This window comes from Ammodytes marinus (genome assembly GCF_949987685.1).
Source record: "Ammodytes marinus genome assembly, chromosome: 10".
Taxonomy (NCBI): Eukaryota; Metazoa; Chordata; class Actinopteri; order Uranoscopiformes; family Ammodytidae; genus Ammodytes; species Ammodytes marinus.
The window spans coordinates 5,421,002-5,444,402 of record NC_137214.1 but is presented as its reverse complement, the minus strand read 5'-3'; the positions used below and the strand labels follow the sequence as shown (position 1 = coordinate 5,444,402).

Sequence of the window (23,401 nt, the reverse complement as noted above, 5' to 3'; positions counted from 1 at the left end):
GCATTTATGTTCCTACTCTGTCTGGTACATGTCATTAAAATGAAACAATTAGGCCTACAGGGACGTGTTAGGCTTCGACTGCGCCAATTTCACATTGTGTTTCAACGGAAAACCTAAGCAACATTTTATCAACACACGATCTCATGAACACTCATGAGTTGGCTAAAGTGTTTTTCCGTGCACAAAGTCAGCAGTCTCGGGTTCACCCACACACATTCGACTTACAAGCGTCACACAACATAGCTATTGGACCTTTTGGGAATTGTGACGGCAAAAAAAACTATGGTTGTAACTTTCCCTCTGTTTCCCACCAACGAAGATGTTCCCCTCAAACGACCTCAGAATCACACCTGCTCACTCATTTGATTATTCATGCTACTGATGGTGTTAATGACAAGAGCAGCATACAAACTTCCATGATGACATCTGCAACAAAATGTTGCAAACCACATGCCCAGATTAATCTACAGTGTGAGTCATCAAGTTTCTCAAAGATCTGAGACAGATAAAAATAGATACCGCTTAAGGGGGGAAATTGCGTAATGGATTTGTGATTTTACAATTTCAAGGATTTCCTTCTACAGTATCTATCTATCTATCTATCTATCTATCTATCTATCTATCTATCTATCTATCTATCTATCTATCTATCTATCTATCTATCTATCTATCTATCTATCTATCTATCTATCCATCCATCCATCCATCCATCCATCCATCCATCCATCCATCCATCCATCCATCCATCTATTCACTACAGCCACACCCACTCAAATGAACTTATCTCATCAGTCCACCTTAAGATTAATCACTACCAAAAGCACTTTAGAAGTTTCCCTTCTATTGACACAGCTCCGTCTGTATGATTGGGACTCCCAAAATTGCACAAGGACGTTGTATTCTACTGTTACTACTTTCCATACACACCACTTGTATTTGGTCTACTTCCAGGGAGTGAATGAATACCAATTTAACAACAACACTAAGTCAGCATTTGGCTTGTGAGTAGGGCTTTATAAGCTATGTGACATACTACAATTGAATTGGTGTGTCAAGGTTTGTCAATTTGGGGTGCTTGTGGTGTAGTGGTGTGATGGAAATTAATATAATATATACAGTATATACATAAATATAATATTCATTTCTATCACAGTGGTTAGAGCGGCCCCACATAGAGGCTCAGTCCTCATCTCAGCAGACCCGGGTTCGAATCCGGCCCGGGCCGTTTTCTGCATGTCATTCCCCTCTCTGCCTCATTTCATCTCTGTCTCTTCACACTGTCAATAAAGCATGGAAAATACAAAAAAATTAAAATTAAAAAGTCAGTCAATTCCAGCTTTGTGTATCTCATTAAAGATGGAACGTTATTAAGCCTGGTTTCTTATACACAGATATTAGGATAAAATGCCCATAGCGTTAGTATGGGACAATACCCTATTTATTGACATGGATTGCACACACAGACATGTTTGAGCAGGTACAATTGCACTGGGGTAGCATCCATAGATGTGCTTATGTACGGACTATGGCACATGGTTTGCATTTACATAAGTGTAAGTATGGTCACATGTTTGGTTCATTCTCAGCTACAACTTTAATTGACCTGACTGAAAGTGGTATACTGTCCCACAATGCACAGCCTTTTAAACGACAGGACATTTTAGTAGTAGACGTTATCTGAGTAGTAATGGTGGTCTGGTAGTCTTCTATATTTGTTTAATGGAGGTGGGGACAATCTATGAAAAATATGATGTATGAGGCAAGCAATATTATACATTTTTTTATTATTAAAGTTTGACGTTATAATTCGTTAGAATGCTGTGGTACATTTAACGCTATTTAAAAACAACATGATTTGATAGGCTTCAGGGTTATACCTGCAAATAACCAGCTCGTCATGCAGATTAAAGTGAACAATTTCCCAACACCTTTTTGACATGTCCATCTGTGATTATGCACAAGATATACAAATACTAATACCCACATTGATGTTTCTACAAACGCCACACATGTTTACAGGATGACACATGCTGCACTCTATGACATGAAAATCAGATTGATCAATATATTTTTACTTAAATGTCCCCGATCAGAAATGACCATGATATTATTTTTGGTATAGGAATTGCCCAGTGAAACTGGTGACAACATTAACTACGTCGCAAGTGTCATCACTGCATGCAGAAGTTCCCCCCCACACTCCTCCCTCCTCTTACCCACACCAACATTGAGGTGTGAGACACAATGGTTATCTCTGGTCACGTACATTGAAAAAGGGGAAAGTCAGAAGTGTCAGCTTCTTTTGCTTTTCAACAAAGTGCAAAGCCAACCTGCTATATTTTGCTCTCAAGCATGCCAGCTGTATGGTGCAAGAATCCTTTGCTATCGATTCAATGATTTTTTATTAGATATGCAGTAAGCAATCACAGTATTGACCTACTTGGATCACGTCCAGTACTAACTAGTTTGAACAGCTCTTGTCACCTACTTCTCATCACGTGTTTTGTGTTTGAAAGTCAACATACTGATTCCAGTTGATAAAAAACGAGTGTCTAACTGAATACTGCATTTCCTTTGCACCACATGCAATAAAACACAGGCACGCTGCTGTGTGTTTTTTTGCATTCTAAGAAGTCCGAAGTACATTGCCAGAGGTGGAAGAAGGTAGCGAAGTAGCCTATATTGCAATACTGTGAGTGCTTACTGCATATCATATGTCTGCTCTGTGCTTTTGCAGCAACGCTGTTGGACAGCGTCCCATAAATGAACTATTAGTTCTACACGCTTTCCTGGGTTTGTTTAAATAGACTCAGATGCATCTCTAGTTTAGGCTCGTAACAAGACGCATTCCTTGTGCATCCAAAGCCCTTGACGTTCCATGAACCGTTCTTGTTGCGTCATTGGCTCTTAAATCCTTCTATCAGGGCTGGACTGGCCATCGGGCGTACCGGGCAATGCCCGGTGGGCCGGGTCCATAAAAAAATAAATATGTTTTTTTTTATTTTATGGACCCTTTATAGTACTAAATAGCTTACATAGGAAACAGTTGATTTAGCCTTAGTTTTCTCCTCAAAGTGCACCAGATTGATGAATTTTACTTATACATTTTTAAAAAATCCCCGGACCCCCCTAGAAGGTCCAGGGTCCACGACACAGTCTCCCAAATTCCTGTGAGAAACACTGTGGTTGCGTTCCGAATCGCATACTCTTTCTTTTTTCTATTCTACATACTACATCCGACGATAAAAATAATCTACTTATGATGCAGTAGGCATACTATTGGGGGATACTTTACTCTCTTATTTCGTCATAACATTGCGCCTTGATCTTGCCTCTTGCTTTTATATCCGTCGCATCCCTGTTTGTTTTCATATGGAGGCTTCGTCGATGTGACGTCACTTCACGTGCGCACTGGATTGTGGGTCAGAATCACCCAAATAGGATGCACTTTTCAACACTAACAATCTTGGCCGCATGAAGTAGGACATCCGGGTACTTCTAACCATCCTAAATCTGGCCACAAGAATCGGGACATCCTAAATCTTTTTTCTACATAATATATAGTAGAAAGTATGCGATTCGGAAAGCAACCTCTGTGTGTGCATGTTTATTAAGAGTCATTAGACCAGGGGTTGTGTTCAAGTACGCGTAATGATTTGGTCATTCATCAATAGAAACATTGTGTTGTTATCTGGCTCAGAGAGGGACCAGTCACTCATACGTTTTGGACTATAGACAAACATAGCTTTTACATGTTTGTATTGTAAGACCGCCTCTCAGAGGGCCCATCAGGACTTCCTGTATAGGGGCCCAGAATTTGGTGCAACGCCCCTGCCTCCGCATATCGTATAAATAATCATGGTGGGCTGCCATGGCCAAAAATGCCAGGGCCGATTTTTTGTCCCAGTCCAGCCCTGCCTTCTATACATATACTAGCTGAGCGTGATTTAATGACCCTCTGCATGTAGAAAGCGACCACAGCCTTCTAACCTAAACAATCAACATTCTTGTCTCCAACAGCATACACTGAGAGCAGAGAGCTGCTCCTGGCTTTCCTTATAGTTAATTCTGTATGTAATTAAGCAATGTCTTAATTAAACAGTATAATTTTAGAATGTGTTATACCGAAATACACCACACATTGCTAACGTACATTGCTTAGTTACATTACACAAGAAATTAAAGGTGCAGTGTGTAATATGACATCATCAAGAAAGTTCTACAAAGTTCTAGAATGCAACACTCCCTGGGTAACCCCAACTCATTCCAACTATGACACTTTCAAGATGGCGGCACTAGGCCTTGGTCCAAAATATGCAGAAATATGGAAATGTACTTATGGATATTATAATTACTTTATAAAGTAAGGTAACACTTTATAATAACTATCCGTTGTAACTTGTTAATAGATCATTAGTAAACTCTTAATTAATGATTATTAATGATTTGTTAAGTGTTTGTTAGCAGTTTGTTAAGGATTTATAACAATGGTAGATAGTTAATAGCTTAATAATTGAATCAGTTCATCTGGGAGGTAATCCGAGATTAACTGAAAAAATATTTGAAAATGGGGCTGCCCTCAGTTGCCCATGCACTGTATATAGTCTATAGCCTATTTCAGCCTCGTCGGTATCTCGGATTACTTCCCAGATGAACTGATTAAATTATTAAGCTATTAACTATCTACCATTGTTATAAATCCTTAACAAACTGCTAACAAACACTTAACAAATCATTAATAATCATTAATTAAGAGTTTACTAATGATCTATTAACGAGTTACAACGGATAGTTATTATAAAGTGTTACCTAAAGGAAAAATCTGCTAGGAAATAAAACCCAAAATTCTACACACTGCAGGTTTAAGCTGTCAAATCACATTTGAAGTGGGCGTACAACAATTACTAGGAACTTCCTTGTGTATAAATAGAGAGATGCAGACGCTGATAACATCAGATCTCAAGCTAAGGCTTCTCAGAGTGGCTGTGAAGGCGGAGACAATAGACAAGGTTTTTCAGTATGATGAAGCTCATGTTTGCCCTGGTCCTGTTGCACCTGTGCCAATGTGTTGAGATCAACACAACACTCAACGGGGAGATGATAGAGAGACTGGACCAATTGAACAGCAGAGTCAACATCACATCTGTAAGTAGCTAATGCTAATATAATGATACGATATCACACCTTGTTCACTTAAAGGCTGAGTGTTTTATGGTCTCACTGTCAAACCTTACATTTTACTGGTGTGACATCACACTAGTAAAAATGTAGGGTTAGGATTAACAGGACAGCTGGGCCAAGGGAAGAAAAACCCCATTCATTATATTATAATAGCGATTTTATAATGAAATTCATCTGAAACCCTTCAATGAATGTTGACATCATAATATGCCATTTTTATAAAAATATTAAAAAACAGTGCCTTGACTTGAATACATTTTCTGTCCCCATAGCCAGTGAGACAGCCGACGAGGAATATGACTAAGAATGCAGTAAGTTTGCATCATTTCACCACTCTTAATGGCCTAGACTCTAAAGATCAATGTTTTGCTTTTTTTTTTTTCTGGTTTTATTTGCAATAGCCTGACTGGGCCCTGTCCGCTTTATTTTTTGTCCCAATTCAGCTTTACTGCCTGGGAGTGTTTGTCAGGGAGCTCAAAGACCTTCTGACCAATGTGACGGTACTACAGGAAGATGACAAGGACATCCTCCAAGAACTTAAGGCCAACCTAGAGGCTCTGGGTCAGCATAAGGAGGTTAGTCGACACAAGCATGACTGTGGATGTGGGATTTCATACTGTTTACCTTTTACTTGCTTACGTCATTAGTGACCATGATAATTAAGAGTCCTAATATCAAACTCTCTCTCTCTCACACACACACACACTGTGCTTTCTCCAGAATGACACCATATGCCCGATGACAGAGCGCAAACCCAGTCAACCGTTCAAGCCGTACGCTAATTTCCTCAGGAGACTCAACAACTATGCGAAGAGATGAATATTCTCAACTGTTCTCTGTTTTATGAAGGGCAGCTTCCATTGTTACAGATATGACCAGCTTTTATACATATATATTTTTATTCTAATTCTGATTTTATATCTTCCAGAAATGTCAATGATATATGTATTTATTTAATTTACATCTCTATTTATTTGACTATTTATTTATTCTTTTTATACAGACATTTTTATATGACGTAGGCCTACTAACCAGCTGTCTGGACGGCACAAACATTCACAATGTGAACAAAAAAAACATTCTTTCATTTAAGAGATATTGTGCTGCTGTTGTCAAATGAATCAACTCATTCACTAATCTGTTCAAAGTGTTTGTAAATCCTTCATTGATACAAGGCTTTGTTTAAAGAGTCAATGTTACACTATTTGGACGTCAAAATAAAAAAATAATATTTTAAAAACGTGACTTAATACACCTGTATACATTTTTTTCCAAACATTTTGAGTCAAATAATAAGACATAATAAGTGTGTGCAAAAAAACAAAGACAAAAAAGTATTATTCATTCATTATGTCAGTCAGTCAGAAAAAGTTCAATGTTGGATGCTCATACGATGTTATGTATGGCGGCTAAGGAGAGACTTTTGAACCAGAAGTGTGAGGTGCACAGAGAAAGCATGATGAAAGAAAGAGTAAAACAGACATGTAGAGGAAGAAGAGGAACTACTTTCGTCTTTCTACCCATTTGGACAGCAAGAGTTGACATGTCTGCATGCCAGCAATGAAAAAACACTTATATAAACCCAGATAGGGCAGGCATGACAGTTATGCATGCAGGACTGTGCACTGAACACTGTGTGTGCGTGTGTGTGTGTGTGTGTGCGTGTGTGTGTGTGTGTGTGTGCGTGTGTGCGTGTGTGTGTGTGTGTGTGTGTGTGTGCGTGTGCGTGCGTGTGTATGTGGTGAATCAGGGTGAGAACTACGGGGGTGGTGGTTTGGAGGGGAGGGGGGGGTGTAAGGGGTTATGGACTGTCAGAATTGCACAAGGACATTGAATTCTATTTTTATACTGTCTATTCACACTAGTCTCGTAACGTTTATTTGAAACCTAATCTAATTGGGTCTACTTCCAGGTCTAACTCATTAAGTCACAGTATTTGTCTTGTGGGTTGGGCTTCACAAACTATATGACCTAATACAACTGAAATGGTGTGTAACAGTCGGCCAATTCCGGTGTCGTGTCTCTTTTTTTTTTTTTGCCTGGTTTCTAGCACACGGTAATAGGGAACATGCATTTATCATCCATTCTCTGCGCTTGTCATTGATTGTCATTGATGGGCTTTGATTATCAGTAAACTCCATGTGATAGATCCTCCTGTGCTTATCATTGAGTCAGTCGTCCCTGACTTCCATGGACCATCATTAAAGATTATTGAAGTCTGAGATTCTATGTAATATAAATGTGCAAACATTATAGAAATCGGTTCATCCTAGCCTGAGAAAAAGCAGAAAGAGTGTTTTATGGTCTCACTGTCTAACCCTACATTTTCCCATGCATGACATCACACATGGTAAAATGTAGGGTTAGGATTAATAGGACAGCTGGGCCAAGGGAAGACTGAGGGAAGAAAAACCTCATTCATTATATTATAATAGAGATTTTATAATGATAGAATGCCAGTTCCGTATGGGTGAAGTATTCCTTTAATAGCAACCACATAATACGTAAAACTTCATTGGTGTGTCACAGTCTGCCAATCCTCTGTCAGTATGATGACAAAATGTGTGACATGTCTGGGCGGCTTTCTTAACACATCAACAGTATGCTGTTGTTGCCATGCGTTGGTATTTTTGTCCAGCATCGTGGGTCATGATGAGTGTAGTCTCGCAAAGCCAGACCAAACTACAGCAAGTAGTAGGGTCTGGAAGCACTCTGTTTAGAGCCGTCTATTCGGGTGGGGAAACCGGGGGAAACTGGGCTAGCCTGTTTGTATTTGTTTAAACCAATCACAATCATCTAGGGCGGGGCTAACCCCGGGAAGCAGCAGCGGTGTCCTGCAAAATAGTGCCGGGGGGGGGACTTATTTTGATGGAACGTCTTCACGTCCAGAGACTGTCAGAGAAATGGCTAAACCCGCAAACGCCACACAAAAACTATTAAAGACAAAAAGAATATACATAGTGTGTTGCTTTCTAACCAGCATGTCAAGACACACTTTAGCCCCCGAGGAGCTCACGGGATAACTTAACCGGAGTTAACTAGCCACCCACGTAGTGTTATCTCTGGTAACATTATCATCGGCGGTTGAGAGGACGGCTACGGCGGTCGAGTAGACTTTTTAGCATTCGAGAACTTATGTCACCACCTCCTATCGCTGTAGTCAGAGCCGTAGTCCGTCTGTTTACAGGCAGAACAGGGTTTTGACGTTGTGAGCGCTACACCAACTGCAGCAAGTAGCCGTAAGAGTTGCTTACCAATTCACCAAAGAAAGGGAACGGCGGATCTTAATCTAGCTGGTTATAAGGTCCGGTGCTCAATTCAAACCCCCACGCTTCATTTTCCAGAGTTTATGAGGGTATTTCTGCCCGGGGGTAGTTGTACAATGAAGTTGGACAGCTAGGCTAAGCTAGGATGCATCCCGGACCGCCGCCGCCAATATTATTATCCCGAAGTATCGCCACACTTTATTTCTGTCTACAGTAATGTGACTTCTCACACCCTGTGTGTGTGTGTGTGTGTGTGAGAGAGCGAGCGCTGCACATAAGCACACGGGTTGACTGAGCGAATTGTTTCCGAATTTGAGGGGGATCACAATAGGGGAAAGCCAGCAACCGGAATAGGAGGGGGCTGCGTCAGGGATGCGTAGCTTTTCGACGCAAGCGAATAGACGCTGGCGGAAGTGGTCATGCCAGACTATGATGAGTGTGACAGCTCTTGGTTTAGTTAGTGCTGCTTTACACATACATTACACTCTTCACTCACACAGACACTGCACCCATTACTGATTACTGACATTCACGCACCATTTAGTAGTGATGGGCAAATGAAGCTTTTATGAAGCATTGAACCAGTTGAGCCAATGTTTCGAAAATAGGTTCATTACTCGAAGCTTCAGTGACAGTGACCTCTGCTGGCGAAGTGCGAGGCTGCAGTGGATTCAAAGTATCCCTACTTTTAAAATTATTTGACGCACACACACACCCCACAAACCCAAATAGGCCTACTCAATATCATGATCTATTCACGAATAAAGATTGATCAAAATACAGATGTCTAAATTGTTCTTAAAAGGATTGGCCTAGCCCATGTCCAAATAGGCTAACTGATTTAGGCTAGGATATAATTGAAACAGCATTTTATAAAATCCTACAATATAATGACCTCTGCCACCGACCGAGATTCGAACCCCGGACATCCACACCTCAGCCGGTGTGTTATCCCCTATCCTAATCTATTTGACATTTCAAACAGTTTTATTACATACTGGACACAACTCCCGAAAACGGTTGTAGCGCTGATTGTGTGATAATTTTTTCCATTAAATAATTAGGCCGTGCCGCGGTGACCGGCTGGCTTTGGGCAAGGTTGGTTGGGTGTGCTTGAGTAGCCTAACTCTTAATTATGTGGGATGGGGAACACTCAAAGATTTGTATTGAGGTAGGCTGCCTTAGTTTTTCAACAGTTTATGGATTGAACCGGTTTCTTTTATAGCTCAAAGCTTCTCCACCGAGCCGCGGACCAGTCAAGTGATTCAGGCAACGAAGCAGTTGCTGCTTCGGACGTCATATGTCACGTGATTCTTTTCGTACTGAAGCAAGCTTCGAAGCAGTGCTTCTTGGGAATTGTAGATCAGGGTTTGAAGCACGTATCGAAGCTTCAGTGTCAGACTGCCATCACTACCATTTAGTAGATTATTTTAAACTTGGTTTAAATAAATTATTATTTGGTTAAACTAATTCTCTTGTGTGGTTTCCTCATTGTCCTTCCCTTGAGCCGGGATGTGACATGGGGGCTGGTCAATAAGTGGTTGGATTGAGTAGTTGAACAGTTTGGAGGAATATCACATAGGACAGGCTGGCGGCTGGTTGGTTTGGGATCAGGTTCCTTTCATAGTGGGTAATCGGCTGAGGCTAGGCTAACAGAGTTGATTGTCTGGTGAGCACATGTCTGAATTTGAACTTTCCCTGTTAGGCTTCAGTTGCGTTTCCCCTTTGGGTTGCGTGAATTTTTTTTCTTTTGTTGTTTTTCCCTTTTGGTAGTGCTGTGGGGCGTGGTTAGTGTCAATTGTTCAATGTCAATTGTCTCGGGGGCACATCCGAAGGATATTGGGGGCTGTCTGTGTAGTGAATATGTACATGGGTTCATTCATTCATTAAGACTTTGTTTCTGACTCTACAGCAAAATGTTGGTGTCACAACCTCCAACATTCCTCTGGTTGAAGCCAAGGCTTTTATCTGTGTTTTCACACCTATCAGTCCCTCTGTCCTAACCCCCCCAGGATGTGTCCCCCTGTCTCTTCTGCCATTAGTCAGAAGTCTAAAGGCCAGGACACACCAGTCCGACTTGTTTCTACTTGTTCCGACTACGCAAAAAATAGTGTCGGCCGTTTCAGGAAGCTCCAGGCTTCCCGTCGCGGCCAGAGAACACACCAAACTGACTGCTGACTTTCCGTACGCTCTGTTGCTTGCGCGGGACGTAATGTCTCCATAACAGCAGGCGGCGCTAATCTGTATTGTGGCCCGAAAAAATACGAAAGCCGGAAATGATGGGACAGCTGTCTAGAGCATAAACATAGATAGAAATACGTATTTATATTTATGGACCATAAGATCACAATTTTTAGCAGAGAGTGTCGAGCATGGTGTCGAGCAGTCAACAAGGGTTGATGCATGTGAGTACTCTCAAAACGAAACGAACAAACACATTAAAACGATGGCTAGCTGTTGTTAGCTGTTTGTGCTACCCGCCTCACTTCCGGGCTTCACTGATTCGCTAGCCCTCCACCAATCAAATTGCTCCAAATGAAAGACGGTCGGCCGCCGATTGAACATGTTGTGGGCTCAAAACAAGCGCGACGACCTCTACGTCGGCCGACGTCACGGCACACACCAAACAGATTCGTCTCCCGACCCCCTATCGACTCTACGACGGCGATTTTCGGGCTGGTGTGTCCTGGCCTTTAGGGGCACTTTACACTGTGTGAAACGTGACAGTTTTCCAGTTTTAGGTTTAAAAAAAACCCCGTTCAGACACAATTTATCTGACATCTTCACCCGTACACAAAGTTTTCAGAGGAAACGGGCCGAAATCGCTGAAGTAGCAGTGTAGCAGCCATGCCAAGCCAATAGTCAGCGGTGACACAGCCTAGTAGATAGCTCTTCCGGTACAATTTGATGCATAAAACCTTACTGTAACCGAAAATTAATGCCACTGACGTTCATAAAGCGGTTGGTGTAAGCTTGGGGTTACACATATTGTAAAAGACAAGCTTTCTGTCCTCTTATTTCAGCATTTAACTCGTAAAAACAGAAGACATGCTGATAGTGAAGGGACTTCGTGAGCGGCTATCTTTCCTGTTAGGCGTACTTCAAAATAAAAGTCAACTCACGTGTGTCCAGTGAAATGCTATTAATGTTTAGCCAGTGAAATGCTTTTACTGTGAAGCCGTAGCCTTAATGCTCCTTTTGTTGAACAGTAACTTAACCGCTGCACGCTGATAGTGTTTTTTAATGTAGAGAGAGCCGTGTCCCTGCCATATAGAAGTGACACACGTTTATTTAGCTAGAAAAACAGGCAGAGCAGAACTCTTTCCCCAGCCAAAGTGGCGGGTGGTCTCAATAACTTACTGCGGTGATCGCTTGGACTAAATTGGCGAGTGTTAGCCTATATTTGAGCCCTGCACGACACTCTCCGCTGATCACAGTGATGGTGCCGTGGAGACACCGTTCATGTTGTCTTCTAACTTTATAACTCGCTTGTGGGTATTTTTGACAGCAAATGTTATAGACTACGCATGTGTGAGGGTGGAGCCGTGACGTCAGCGTTATCAGGGGAAATGGTTTCGTGTTTACAGGAAACCAAAACCGTTAAGTTTTCCAAAAAATCCTCCCTCGGAGGTGATCTCAAAAATCTGCGGTTTCATGCCTGCGTTTGCGTTTGCGTTTGCTGTTTTCCTGTAAATGATATAGTGCAACCGCAGAATTTTTCTGCGTATGCACCGTTTTGCGTGGCCGTGTAAAGTGCCCCTTATGCTGTATGATAACAGCTAGTGAGCTAGTACAGCTCAGTCTCTTTTGCCTCGTTTCCACCGAGTAGAGCGGGTCGGATCAGAGCGGCTCAGAGCGGGACAGCTCACTTTTAAGAATCTCGGTGTTGTTTCCACCGCGGACCCTACCCTTACTGGTGGGGCGGGGTTTAGGCTGGACTGCGATAGCCGCCGCCAGAATGTGGGTTAAACTATCGGGCTGTGGAACAACTGTGGTCAAGCCAGCGGTCTCTCGTTTTTGCTTGGTCAAACCAGCCGCTTCTTTATTTATTCCCCCCGTGTTGTTGTGAGCACAGAGACGGCTCGGTGCAAGTTGCAACTGATAGAGACAGTGAGAGAACAGCGCTGGCTGCGGCAGCTACGTGACATCGTAGCAGTGGGACACAGTGTAGCCAACTGATTCATTTAATGACGATGAAAGACACCACACAATAAACAGTGCCGCGCTCACAAGCCAGCGATCTCTCGTTTTTGCTTGGTCAAACCAGCCGTTTCTTTATTTATTCCCCCCGTGTTGTTGTGAGCGTGTAGGCTATTTACTAGCCTACTATCTATGGCGAAAACACACAGAGACGGCTCGGTGCAAGTTGCAACTGATAGAGACAGTGAGCGAACAGTGCTGGCTGCGGCAGCTACGTGACTAGTGGGACACAGTGTAACCAACTGATTCATTTATTGACGAGGAAAAACACCACACAATAAACATTGCTGTGCTCACATTTCGCCAATACACAAGACTCTCTTCACTCTTGCCGAGATGACTATGCATGGCGGAAATGATTATTTCGACCAATCAAATGACGGCTCCGCCGTTTCGGCCCGCTTTCAGGCGGCTAGTACCCCTACAGAGGAGTACTGAGATCGGGAGCGGCTCAGAGCGGTTAGGTGCGCTTAAACCGTACCCTACCCAACTTTTGGCAAATGAAAAGCCAAACTACCCGGACCGAACCGCTCCGATCCGACCCGCTCTACTCGGTGGAAACGAGGCATTAGTCTCTGCATCTCCGAACGGAGTGGTGCAGCCCGCTCTTCTTCAGGCACCATCCGAGGTGCTCGGTGCTCTCTTCTGCCTTGCTAACCACCCAGACCGGGGGTAGCTCAACCTTCTGGACCCAGACAAGCTCTGGTCTCCCGGATACAGGCTCTACAGCATGGCCTGTCCAAACAGCCGTGAAGCCCCTCTCAACCAAAGAGGAACAAGGATCCACCCTGTTGCTCCAAGCAACTAAAGAGCAACCAGAAGAACCAGGGAACGAACCAAGCTCCCACCAAGGCCAGACCTTTAAGACGAAGAAGCTAAGAATCAAGCTAAGAGCTACAACCGTAGCCCAGAGGCAACCACGCCAGTTAGCATGCTGCTACTGAAGATCCAGAAAGCACCAGATCATCCGAACTGCATCAAGACCGACCTGCGAAGCAAAACCCCTGTTTCATGCCAAAGGATCCAGAACCTCTCACACCTTACTGCAACAAACGCTCTGTAAACATCTGGTATCGTATGAACTTCTGGGCAGTTAGCTTAGCTTAGCAAGAACACATGGCTTGAAAGACTGTTAACTTGGAAATGTATGTGTACTGATTTGAACTATTCATTGTTGTTTTGTTACATACTTTGAGACCTTAACCTTAGGGGAACACAACACACAGGCTAACCAAGCCTCAAGCTCTCCCCCATAGACAAAGGTTTTTCACACCCCCACACTCACACACTCAATTTGCATCCACAGACCTGCACCCCCACACTCACACACACACACACTCTGTGTGCTTTAGGCCCTGTTCTCACGGTGAAAACGTGACAGTTTTCCCGTTTTTGGTTTAAAAAAAACCCCCGTTCAGACACAATTTATCTAACATCTTCACTCGTACACATGTTTTTAGAGGAAACGGGACAAAATCGCTGTAGTAAGCATGCCATGCCAGCAGTTGGTGGTACAAGGTAGTAGTAGATAGCTTTTCCGGTACAATTTGATGCATACAACCTTACTGTAACCGAAAATAAATGCCACTAACATTCATAAAGCGGTTGGTGTAAGCTTGGGGTTACAAGTATTGTAAATGACAAGCTTTCTGTACTCTTATTTCCCCCATTGAACTCGTGAAAATAGAAGACATGCTGGTAGTGAAGGGGCTTTGTGAGCGGCTATCTTTCCTGTTAGGCGTACTACAAAATAAAAGTCAACTCACGTTTGTCCAGTGAAATGCTATTAATGTTTAGCCAGTGACATGCTTTTACTGTGAAGCCGTAGCCTTAATGCTCCTTTTGTTGAATAGTAACTTAACCGCTGCGAACTATGGATAGTGTTTTTTAATGTAGAGAGAGCTGTGTCCCTGGCATATAGAAGCTACGCACGTTTATTTTGCTAGAAAAACCGGCAGAGCACAAATCTTTCCCCAGACAAAGTGGCGGTTGCATGGTATCAATAACTTAATAGACTATAGACTAAATTGGTGAATGTTATATTTGAGCCCTGCACAACACTCTCCGCTGATCACAGTGATGGTGCCGAGGAGACACTGTGCATGTTATGTTGTCTTCTAACTTTATAACTCGCGTGTGGGTATTTTGACAGCAAATGTTATAGACTACGCATACGTGAAGTGGAGCCGTGACGTCAGCGTTATCAGGGGAAATGGTTTAGGTGTTTACAAGAAACCAAAACCGTTGTGTTTTCCAAAAAATCCTCCCTGGGAGTTTGCCAGCGCCTAGTGGCAGGTCTGGGAATGCCAGGCTACCTGGGAGTAGATCTCAAAAACTTGCGGTTTCATGCCTGCGTTTGCTGTTTTCATGTACATGATATAGTGCAACCGCGGGAATTTTTCCGCTTTTGCACCGTTTCGTGTTGCCGTGAGAACAGGGCCTTAGTTTAGTGGTTTTTAAATGTGTTGGATTTTATTTACTTTATGTTAATAAATGACATGCATTTTCTTTTGTAACTAGAAGTTTCTGTCATTCATTTGTGTGAATATTATTGGGAAGTCCGCAACCAACAAGTACAAGGATTCTGTAGCCTTCAGTGTTAAGATCATATTACCAAATTTATAATAGTAATTATTTGATTACATTATTTTATGGAAATGATCATTGAGACTAGGATTTATTAATATTGATTTATTTAACTGAACATTAAACTAATCAACATTTGAGAATAAATCATTGATTAAACGAGACAATTTGCTATTATTTTTCCATTCTTAAAATGAATGGTGGTGCCCCTTTGAACTTTAATAAATTATTAAGGTATTATTAATCTTCAGATTAATTTCTAATAGCAGGATTAATCTGAACCACCTGTAATCGCTACATCTGCTTGCAGGTCGCCTTTCAAACCGGCTGGTTTACAGTGCATAAATACCCACCGCAAGCTGCATGAACACTAGGGTCAAGATTATTCAGGTTTGGATAAAATTACAAATATTATCGATACTATTGCACCCACCAAGGTGAAGGTCATCTCTGGTAAAAAAAGACCTCCATGGAGAAATGCCCCGCAGGTCAGACTAGAAAAAAGAGAGTGCCGTAAAGCAGAACGTAGGTGGCGAAAATCAAATCTCAATGTTCATTATGACATCTTCAAAGGAAAACTTCGCACTTTTAACTCGGAACTGAGAAATGCAAGGCAGTCTTTTTTCTCTGACATCATCACCAAAAACAGCAACAATGCACGTGCCCTGTTCGCTACTGTTGACAGGCTCACAAACCCTCCTGTGTCAGTAGCATCTGAACATCTTTCCACAAAAGCCTGCAATGAATTTGCCTCCTTCTTTACTGACAAAATTCATAAAATTAGACAAGCTGTTATCACATCAGTACCGGGTTCAAGATATGTTTTATCCCTGTGCCCACTTAAAATCAATCCAGATGCCATGACAGAATGTTGTCTGATTAACTAGAAAAACCTGGAGGACATTATACAACACCTGAACTCCTCCTCCTGTTGCCTTGACATTCTACCCACAGGTTTCTTTAAACCGGTTTTTAACTGCATGGCCTCAGATGTCCTAGAAATTGTCCTTTCGGACAGGTGTATTCCCACAGGCCCTGAAAACAGCAGTCATCAAGCCACTCCTAAAAAAGAACAACCTAGAAACATCAGTCATGAACAATTATAGGCCCATATCTAACCTGCCATTTTTAAGCAAGATCATTGAAAAAGCTGTCTATCAGCAGCTAAATAACTACATGGCAATGAACAACTGCTTTGATGTCTTTCAGTCAGGTTTTCGTCAACACCACAGCACTGAGACCGCTCTGGTTAAGGTCCTCAATGACATCCACTTAAACACAGACAGTGGTAAAAGCTCTGTATTAGTTTTATTGGATCTCAGTGCTGCGTTCGACACAGTTGACCACAGCATATTACTAGATCGACTAGCAAACTGGGTTGGACTTTCTGGAACTGTACTAAACTGGTTTGAATCATACTTAAAGGCCAGAGACTACTATGTATCAATAGGCAATTTCAAATCCGAGAGAACAAATATTACATAGGGGGTCCCCCAAGGTTCCATTCTTGGGCCTCTTCTGTTTAACATCTACATGCTCCCACTAGCTCAGATTATGAACAAGAACAAATTATGTTACCATAATTATGCAGACGACACACACATTTACATAACCATATCACCAGGAGACTATAGTCCGATTCAAGCACTAAGTAAGTGCATTGAACAAATCAATGACTGGATGTGCCAAAACTTTCTTCAATTAAACAACAACAAAACTGAAGTCATTGTCTTTGGTACCAGGGATGAACAATTAAAAGTTAGCGCACAACTTAAATCTGTTATGTTAGAAAGCACACACCTAGAAATCTTGGAGTAGTCATAGATTCAGGCTTGAATTTCAAAAAATACATTAAATCAATTACTAAGTCAGCCTACTAAACCCTTAAAAATATATCAAGAATTAAAGGGCTAATGTCTCAGCAGGACTTAGAGAAACTTGTCCATGCATTTATTTTTAGTAGACTTGACTACTGTAATAGTGTCTTTGCAGGCCTTCCTAAAAAATCAATCAGACAGCTTCAGCTAATTCAAAACGCTGCTGCTCGAGTCCTCACTAGGACCAAAAAAGTGGATCACATTACCCCAGTTCTTAGGTATTTACACTGGCTTCCTGTCACTCTAAGAATTGATTTTAAAATATTGATGTTGGTCTATAAAGCCCTAAATGGTTTAGGGCCTAAATACATCGCTGACCTGCTGATTCCTTATGAACCAGTCAGAGCTCTCAGATCGTCTGGGACTGGGCTACTGACAGTCCCCAGAGTAAGGACTAGACAGGGAGAGTCAGCCTTCAGTTTTAATGCACCCACGCTCTGGAATAAACTTCCAGGGGACTTGAGGTCTGCTTCAACACTCGGCTCTTTTAAATCAGGTCTGAAGACTTTACTGTTTCCGTTTTAACCTGTAATTTTAAATTTTTATTTATTTTTCTTCTTTTTAAATGTTTTAATTATTTTATGTTTTATTTATATTCATGTTTCTCATTCGCTTTTTTTTAATGTGTGCTCTATACTTGATGTATTTTGTTTTTGCATCTGTAAAGCACCTTGAATGGCCTTGTGTCCGAAATGTGCTTTAGAAATAAACTTGCCTTGCCTTGCCTTGCCTTACTCTATCTATCTATCTATCTATCTATCTATCTATCTATCTATCTATCTATCTATCTATCTATCTATCTATCTATCTATCTATCTATCTATCTATCAAAACAATTAGTGCAAACTGCAAAACCTAGTGGATAACCTGCAAAAGTACGTCACTTGCTCAAAATGGATAGTCTATTCCTCAAAAGCAAGTATTCATGTCAATGAAACTGCCGGTGTCATCAAAATGAGAAGTCTTGACACCATCGTTTATGAACAAGATAGTCAAATGGCTTTGTCATGTTTTCATTATGACAGTTTATTCTCTCAGTGTTTTCCAATGTAAAAAAAAGGTCAGAACTCAGTGACACTACCTGAAAATGCTCAAGACAGCACTATACACTACTTGTACAGCCATTTGAAAACTACAGTAAAGTTATACTTTGCTGTAGTTAGGGGAGTAAGTGAGTACAAGACACTGAATACGTATGTTTCACATGTTTACTGTATATGCTCTTTGCAATTCTACAGCATTGTGCAAAGGAAAAATACACTTCAGTCACTTATTTAGAACAAACATAAAAAAACACCCTTTTGGTAGAGCTGTGCACAAATGTGAACAATATAACAGGACATATTGTAACTGAACATATATAGGTAAATCATTCTGGCACATCCAGACGTTCCTGTCTGTCTGGCCACATATTTTCATCTACATCACAACGGATAGTATCCCTTGCAATGCAGCGAGGAAAGTATCTATGATAAAGAAAAGGTATAATATTTGCTTGACAGAATTTGATAACTAGTTCAACAATTTTGTATGTAATGACTCAAGCAATGAAATTAAGACTATTAGTTTTATTGGGAACGACTATTCAGCATCCATAAGTATAGTTCATTTTGACTGACATGACATAAGCAAATGACAATGTTATAAAACAGCAGATAATTGTATGAAAGCAACTGATACATGTCCAAAAGCATTTGCAATTAGTTCAGAGGAAGGAGAAATTGCTACTATGATGTGCTCAAATGACTAAATGTTGAGGAGGTTGAACTAATAGTTATGAGAATTTTCATTCTGATCTGAGAAAAGCACCAAAGCGACTGAGAAAAACTGTAAACCATGTATGAATCACCAATGATGGTGAAGGAAAAAGGTTGAAAGCAGGGGTTCTTTTCCTCCTGTCAGTAGTGCTTAACATCACTATGGGGGTGACAGCTGGCATGTCACTACTGTGTATGCGTTGCCACTATACGCTCTGCATGCAACACACCAGCCTGAAGTGAATGGAACAATTGTGGCTATGCACGCTGACTGATTTTTCCTTTTCCTTTTCATGACATTGGTCTGCATATTAAAAAAAAGAAAACTCTGTCCGAGAATGTTCCTTTTTCTGATCCAATCTTCGGTCTGCGGGCCTAATCCTGTCTTTCATCAAATCTCCATTTTAATACATAACACTTCTGGAAAGATGTCAAATAGATCCCACTGTGCTGTCTAATAATGCACAGTGTGACACAGGCAGGCAACATCTGACTTGACACCTTTTATGCACAGTTTTAGGCGAGACGCTGCAGGCAAAAGCATGTTATTTTCACGTACTGGTAAATGTTGAGATGTGTATTTTGCTTCCATAACATGTCTTCTTTCATACTAGTATAAATCAAAGGTCCAAAATGTATGCGGGTGTTTATTTGAATAAACCTTGTCTGTGTGCGTCTGTACATTTCTCCTATACAACCATCTTTAAAGGCCATTATCTCAACACTGTTTTTTTTTTCAATACTCTGAACCACAAATTTCAACTTCTAAAGCATTTACATCAACCTAACTTTCCATTAACATTCTCAGCACTGTACTGAAAGTAATTACAAAAGGAGTTGTTCATATGTTGTTAATTGTATGAATTATTATATATTTTTTTCTATATCTATAATTTTTTTAGATCTGTATATAGTATATTTTATTCATATAAATCAAATATATAAACATGATGTTTTGAGCAGCGCTGTCTCTTAATTTGACCTAGTTAAGTCTGCATGGTGTTTCCTCCTCAATGCTTTTACTGTATTTCCCCTCTACACACGCATTTGCTCTCTTTCTCCGTTAGGGGGCGTCAACGACCCACCGCCCCCCACCCTGCGTGTTTGGTCCCTGTCCTGACTCTATTGCTTTATAAGCCAGCCATGTTAATTGAATTAAACTAAGCCACATTTGCTGAATGAAATAGGTCAAACTCTGATACAGCGCCCGCCGAAAACATGTGATGTATTTAAACTGTGCATGAGAGGCCACTAGTGACTCGTGACCTGTCAAGATGTTGCCTGCTGTGTTTCACTGTACATTGGACAGTATGGTGGGACATTGGTCCTCCGGAGGGTCATATGTTTGAATTCTTTCTTTCCCTTTCTCCTCAATGGGAACACGTCATAGCGTCGGAGCGCACAGATTTGGTTGCAGCAGACGCGCATCGGGGGATACAGGAGGATACAGCCGCGTGTGAGAGGCGCGCGGTGATGGATGAGTGACATTTAAAGATATACGGTCCTGGCCTGGCCTGTTTATTATTGGTGGACAACAGTCACTGTGTGGAACCCCATCGAGGATATACTACTATCGGACTGCTTGTTGGTGTGTTTTTGTCGGACATGGAGACTCGGTGATCCCTTTGGATGTACTCTCTTCTTTACGCTGTCAAGTTCTCATGGAAGGCAGCGATGGGACGTTTATTTTGAAATTGAAATTGTTGAAATGAAGCTACAGCCGTCCGCGTTTCTGCACGAGTGAAAGGCGAGTATGATGATTAAGTATTTTGGTTTCATGAGCAGGATGTGTGACACTGGATTGCTCGTGCTCTAATAGTTAAAATGCGATCATGAAAAAAAAAATCATATTCTGGCAGTTGAAGTCTATTTGAGCGCATTATTGCGACGGAACAACATATTGCTATGTTTGACGTCTAATGTATTATCTTTTTTTGGGTGGCATTTGTCGCTTATTAGGCTGCCATTGTGAATGAGAACTTGTTCTTAAATACCTGCCTGTATAAAAAAAGGTGAACATATTTTTTTTTATATACAAACACAAGTTTGTATAATAATTGCTGACATTGACCAAAACAATAAATAAGGATAAAGGATCCTTCTGAAACCAATGTGGTATTGTTATGTCAGGAGGTATTTACTGAATTCATATGCAATGTCATGTAATACTCTTCTTTACTCCACAGGGCCACTGATGGTTTTAGTTGGCAGACAAAGGATTCCTGAAAATAAAGCCCTTTGGGACCTACAAACTGGGCCACTGTCATTACATCGAGGAATTTAGTTCCCAGGACTTTTTTTTCAGCACTGCTGCAAATCACAAGATGTCCGATCTAATGAGCCAGGTCAGGCGGCAACTGTCCCGCCAAGAGAGGGTTTACCTCCAACATCTCAGCATGCATCATGTATCAGAAGATACAATGATGGGGATTACTTTTTGCAAGGCTAGACCACAGGAGGCCCCTAGATTCTAATCCTATTTGGATGTAATGTAGCACCTTAATGAGACTTAAAAGACACACTCCCCCAACCCCCCCACACAAACACATATGTCCAGGGATGGATTTGGTGAACTTCACAACTGTCATCAACGACGATGGCTTTTTGGACGAGGTTCCTTCCAGCCGGGTCCTGACCGGCTGTTTCCTCTCGCTGCTGATCCTCACCACGCTGCTGGGCAACACGCTGGTCTGCGCCGCCGTCACCAAGTTCAGACACCTGCGCTCCAAGGTCACCAACTTCTTTGTGATCTCCCTGGCCGTGTCGGACCTCTTGGTGGCCATCTTGGTCATGCCGTGGAAGGCGGCCGCGGAGATCGTGGGCTTCTGGCCGTTTGGATCCTTCTGCGACACCTGGGTGGCCTTTGACATCATGTGCTCCACCGCCTCCATCCTGAACCTGTGTGTGATCAGCCTGGACCGCTACTGGGCCATCTCCAGCCCCTTCCTCTACGAGAGGAAGATGACGCCCCGGGTGGCCTATGTCATGATCAGCGTGGCCTGGACGCTGTCTGTGCTCATTTCCTTCATCCCCGTTCAGCTCAACTGGCACAAGGACCAAACCACATCTCAGCACAGCCCTGTCGCTGGCTCCTCCTCTTCTTCTACACATTTTAACGCTACGTCTTACCACAGCCTGGAGAACTGTGACTCCAGCCTGAACAGGACCTACGCCATCTCCACCTCTCTCATAAGCTTCTACATCCCCGTGGCCATCATGCTGGCCACCTACACCCAGATCTACCGCATCGCCCACAGGCAAATCAGGAGGATCTCGGCCCTGGAGCGGGCGGCCGAAAGCGCCAAGAACAGGCACGACAGCATGACGGGAGGAGGACGCTCCAGCATCGCAGAGTCCGAAAGCTCCTTTAAAATGGCGTTCAGGAGGGAGACCAAGGTTCTGAAGACACTGTCGGTGATCATGGGCGTGTTCGTGTGCTGCTGGCTCCCGTTCTTTATCCTCAACTGCATGGTGCCCTTCTGCGAACGGCCGAGGAGCGGGAGTGGGAGTGGGAGTGGGGAGGCTTTCCCGTGCATTAGCCCTACGACATTCGACGTGTTCGTGTGGTTCGGTTGGGCCAACTCCTCCATCAATCCCATCATCTATGCCTTCAACGCAGATTTCCGCAAGGCCTTCTCCATCCTGCTGGGCTGCCACAGACTGCATCCAGGAGGCCATAACATAGAGACGGTCAGTCTGAACAAGAAATGACTCACAACTCTCTCACAGTGTTGACTCATCCTTAATGCTTAGAGTCCCAGTGTTCCTGTGCACAGGCCGCTCTGATGGACCTGAAAAGAGGACGCTCCGTGCTGACTGAGTGTGACCGGAGGCTACAATGACCCGATGTGAACCGCGATGTGTATTAGGCCAGTGGCCTGTCCTTGTGCAGACTTGTCAAACTGACCACGTTAACATGCACAGCATATTCTGATGAAGGTCCATATCACGGTAATGACAATAATCCAAATAAGGTGTTTACATGTGCAGCAGCTACGGGAATATTTCTTTTTACACGGAGAAATTCTAAAGAAAACAGCAACGTTCTTTTCCGACAATATATTCAACCAAGGAAAATGAACGATATAAAAATCATACATTTTACGTTGGAACATGGTCTTGCATTGTTTTTGTCAGCCAAAAATGACACCTCTCCTTTTAAAGAGGTGTACAACATTGTTCGCACAAATTATTTTAACAGCCGTAAACCAGGACATGCGTTGCAAACTGCGGAAAGCCCGGTGGGAATATTTAGCGCAATTAAAGTGTTTAAATGCCTCAATAATGCGACTAAGCTCGGAATAGTCCAGCTGTCTTAATGTGATTATTGCTTACTCTGACTATGACCTTGTTCTGCTTGAGGTGACCAAAAACAGCTGTTCACGTGGCAATGGTCTGGAATATGATTTTACTGGGGTTAACAATATCGGAGTTTTCGCTTTGCAAGTAAACGTGGTCACTCACCGAGGCCTCTACACTGCCTTTCAATAGAAAAAAGAAGCTCCCAAAAGAGGAGAGGAGTGGAGAGAGGGGA

The 23,401-nt window shown here is 42.3% G+C and overlaps 1 protein-coding gene across 1 annotated transcript; it reads left to right on the top strand.

Moving 5' to 3' along the window:
• Nucleotides 1–21,426: 21,426 nt before the first annotated feature.
• LOC307256096 (D(1) dopamine receptor-like) lies at nt 21,427–22,706 on the top strand (the record flags this gene model as incomplete). Its single annotated transcript, XM_080034963.1, has 1 exon — nt 21,427–22,706. One exon carries the CDS (start codon nt 21,427–21,429, stop codon nt 22,576–22,578), a length of 1,152 nt encoding a protein of 383 aa, XP_079891089.1. The 3' UTR covers nt 22,579–22,706.
• Between the last annotated feature and the right edge of the window lie 695 nt (nt 22,707–23,401).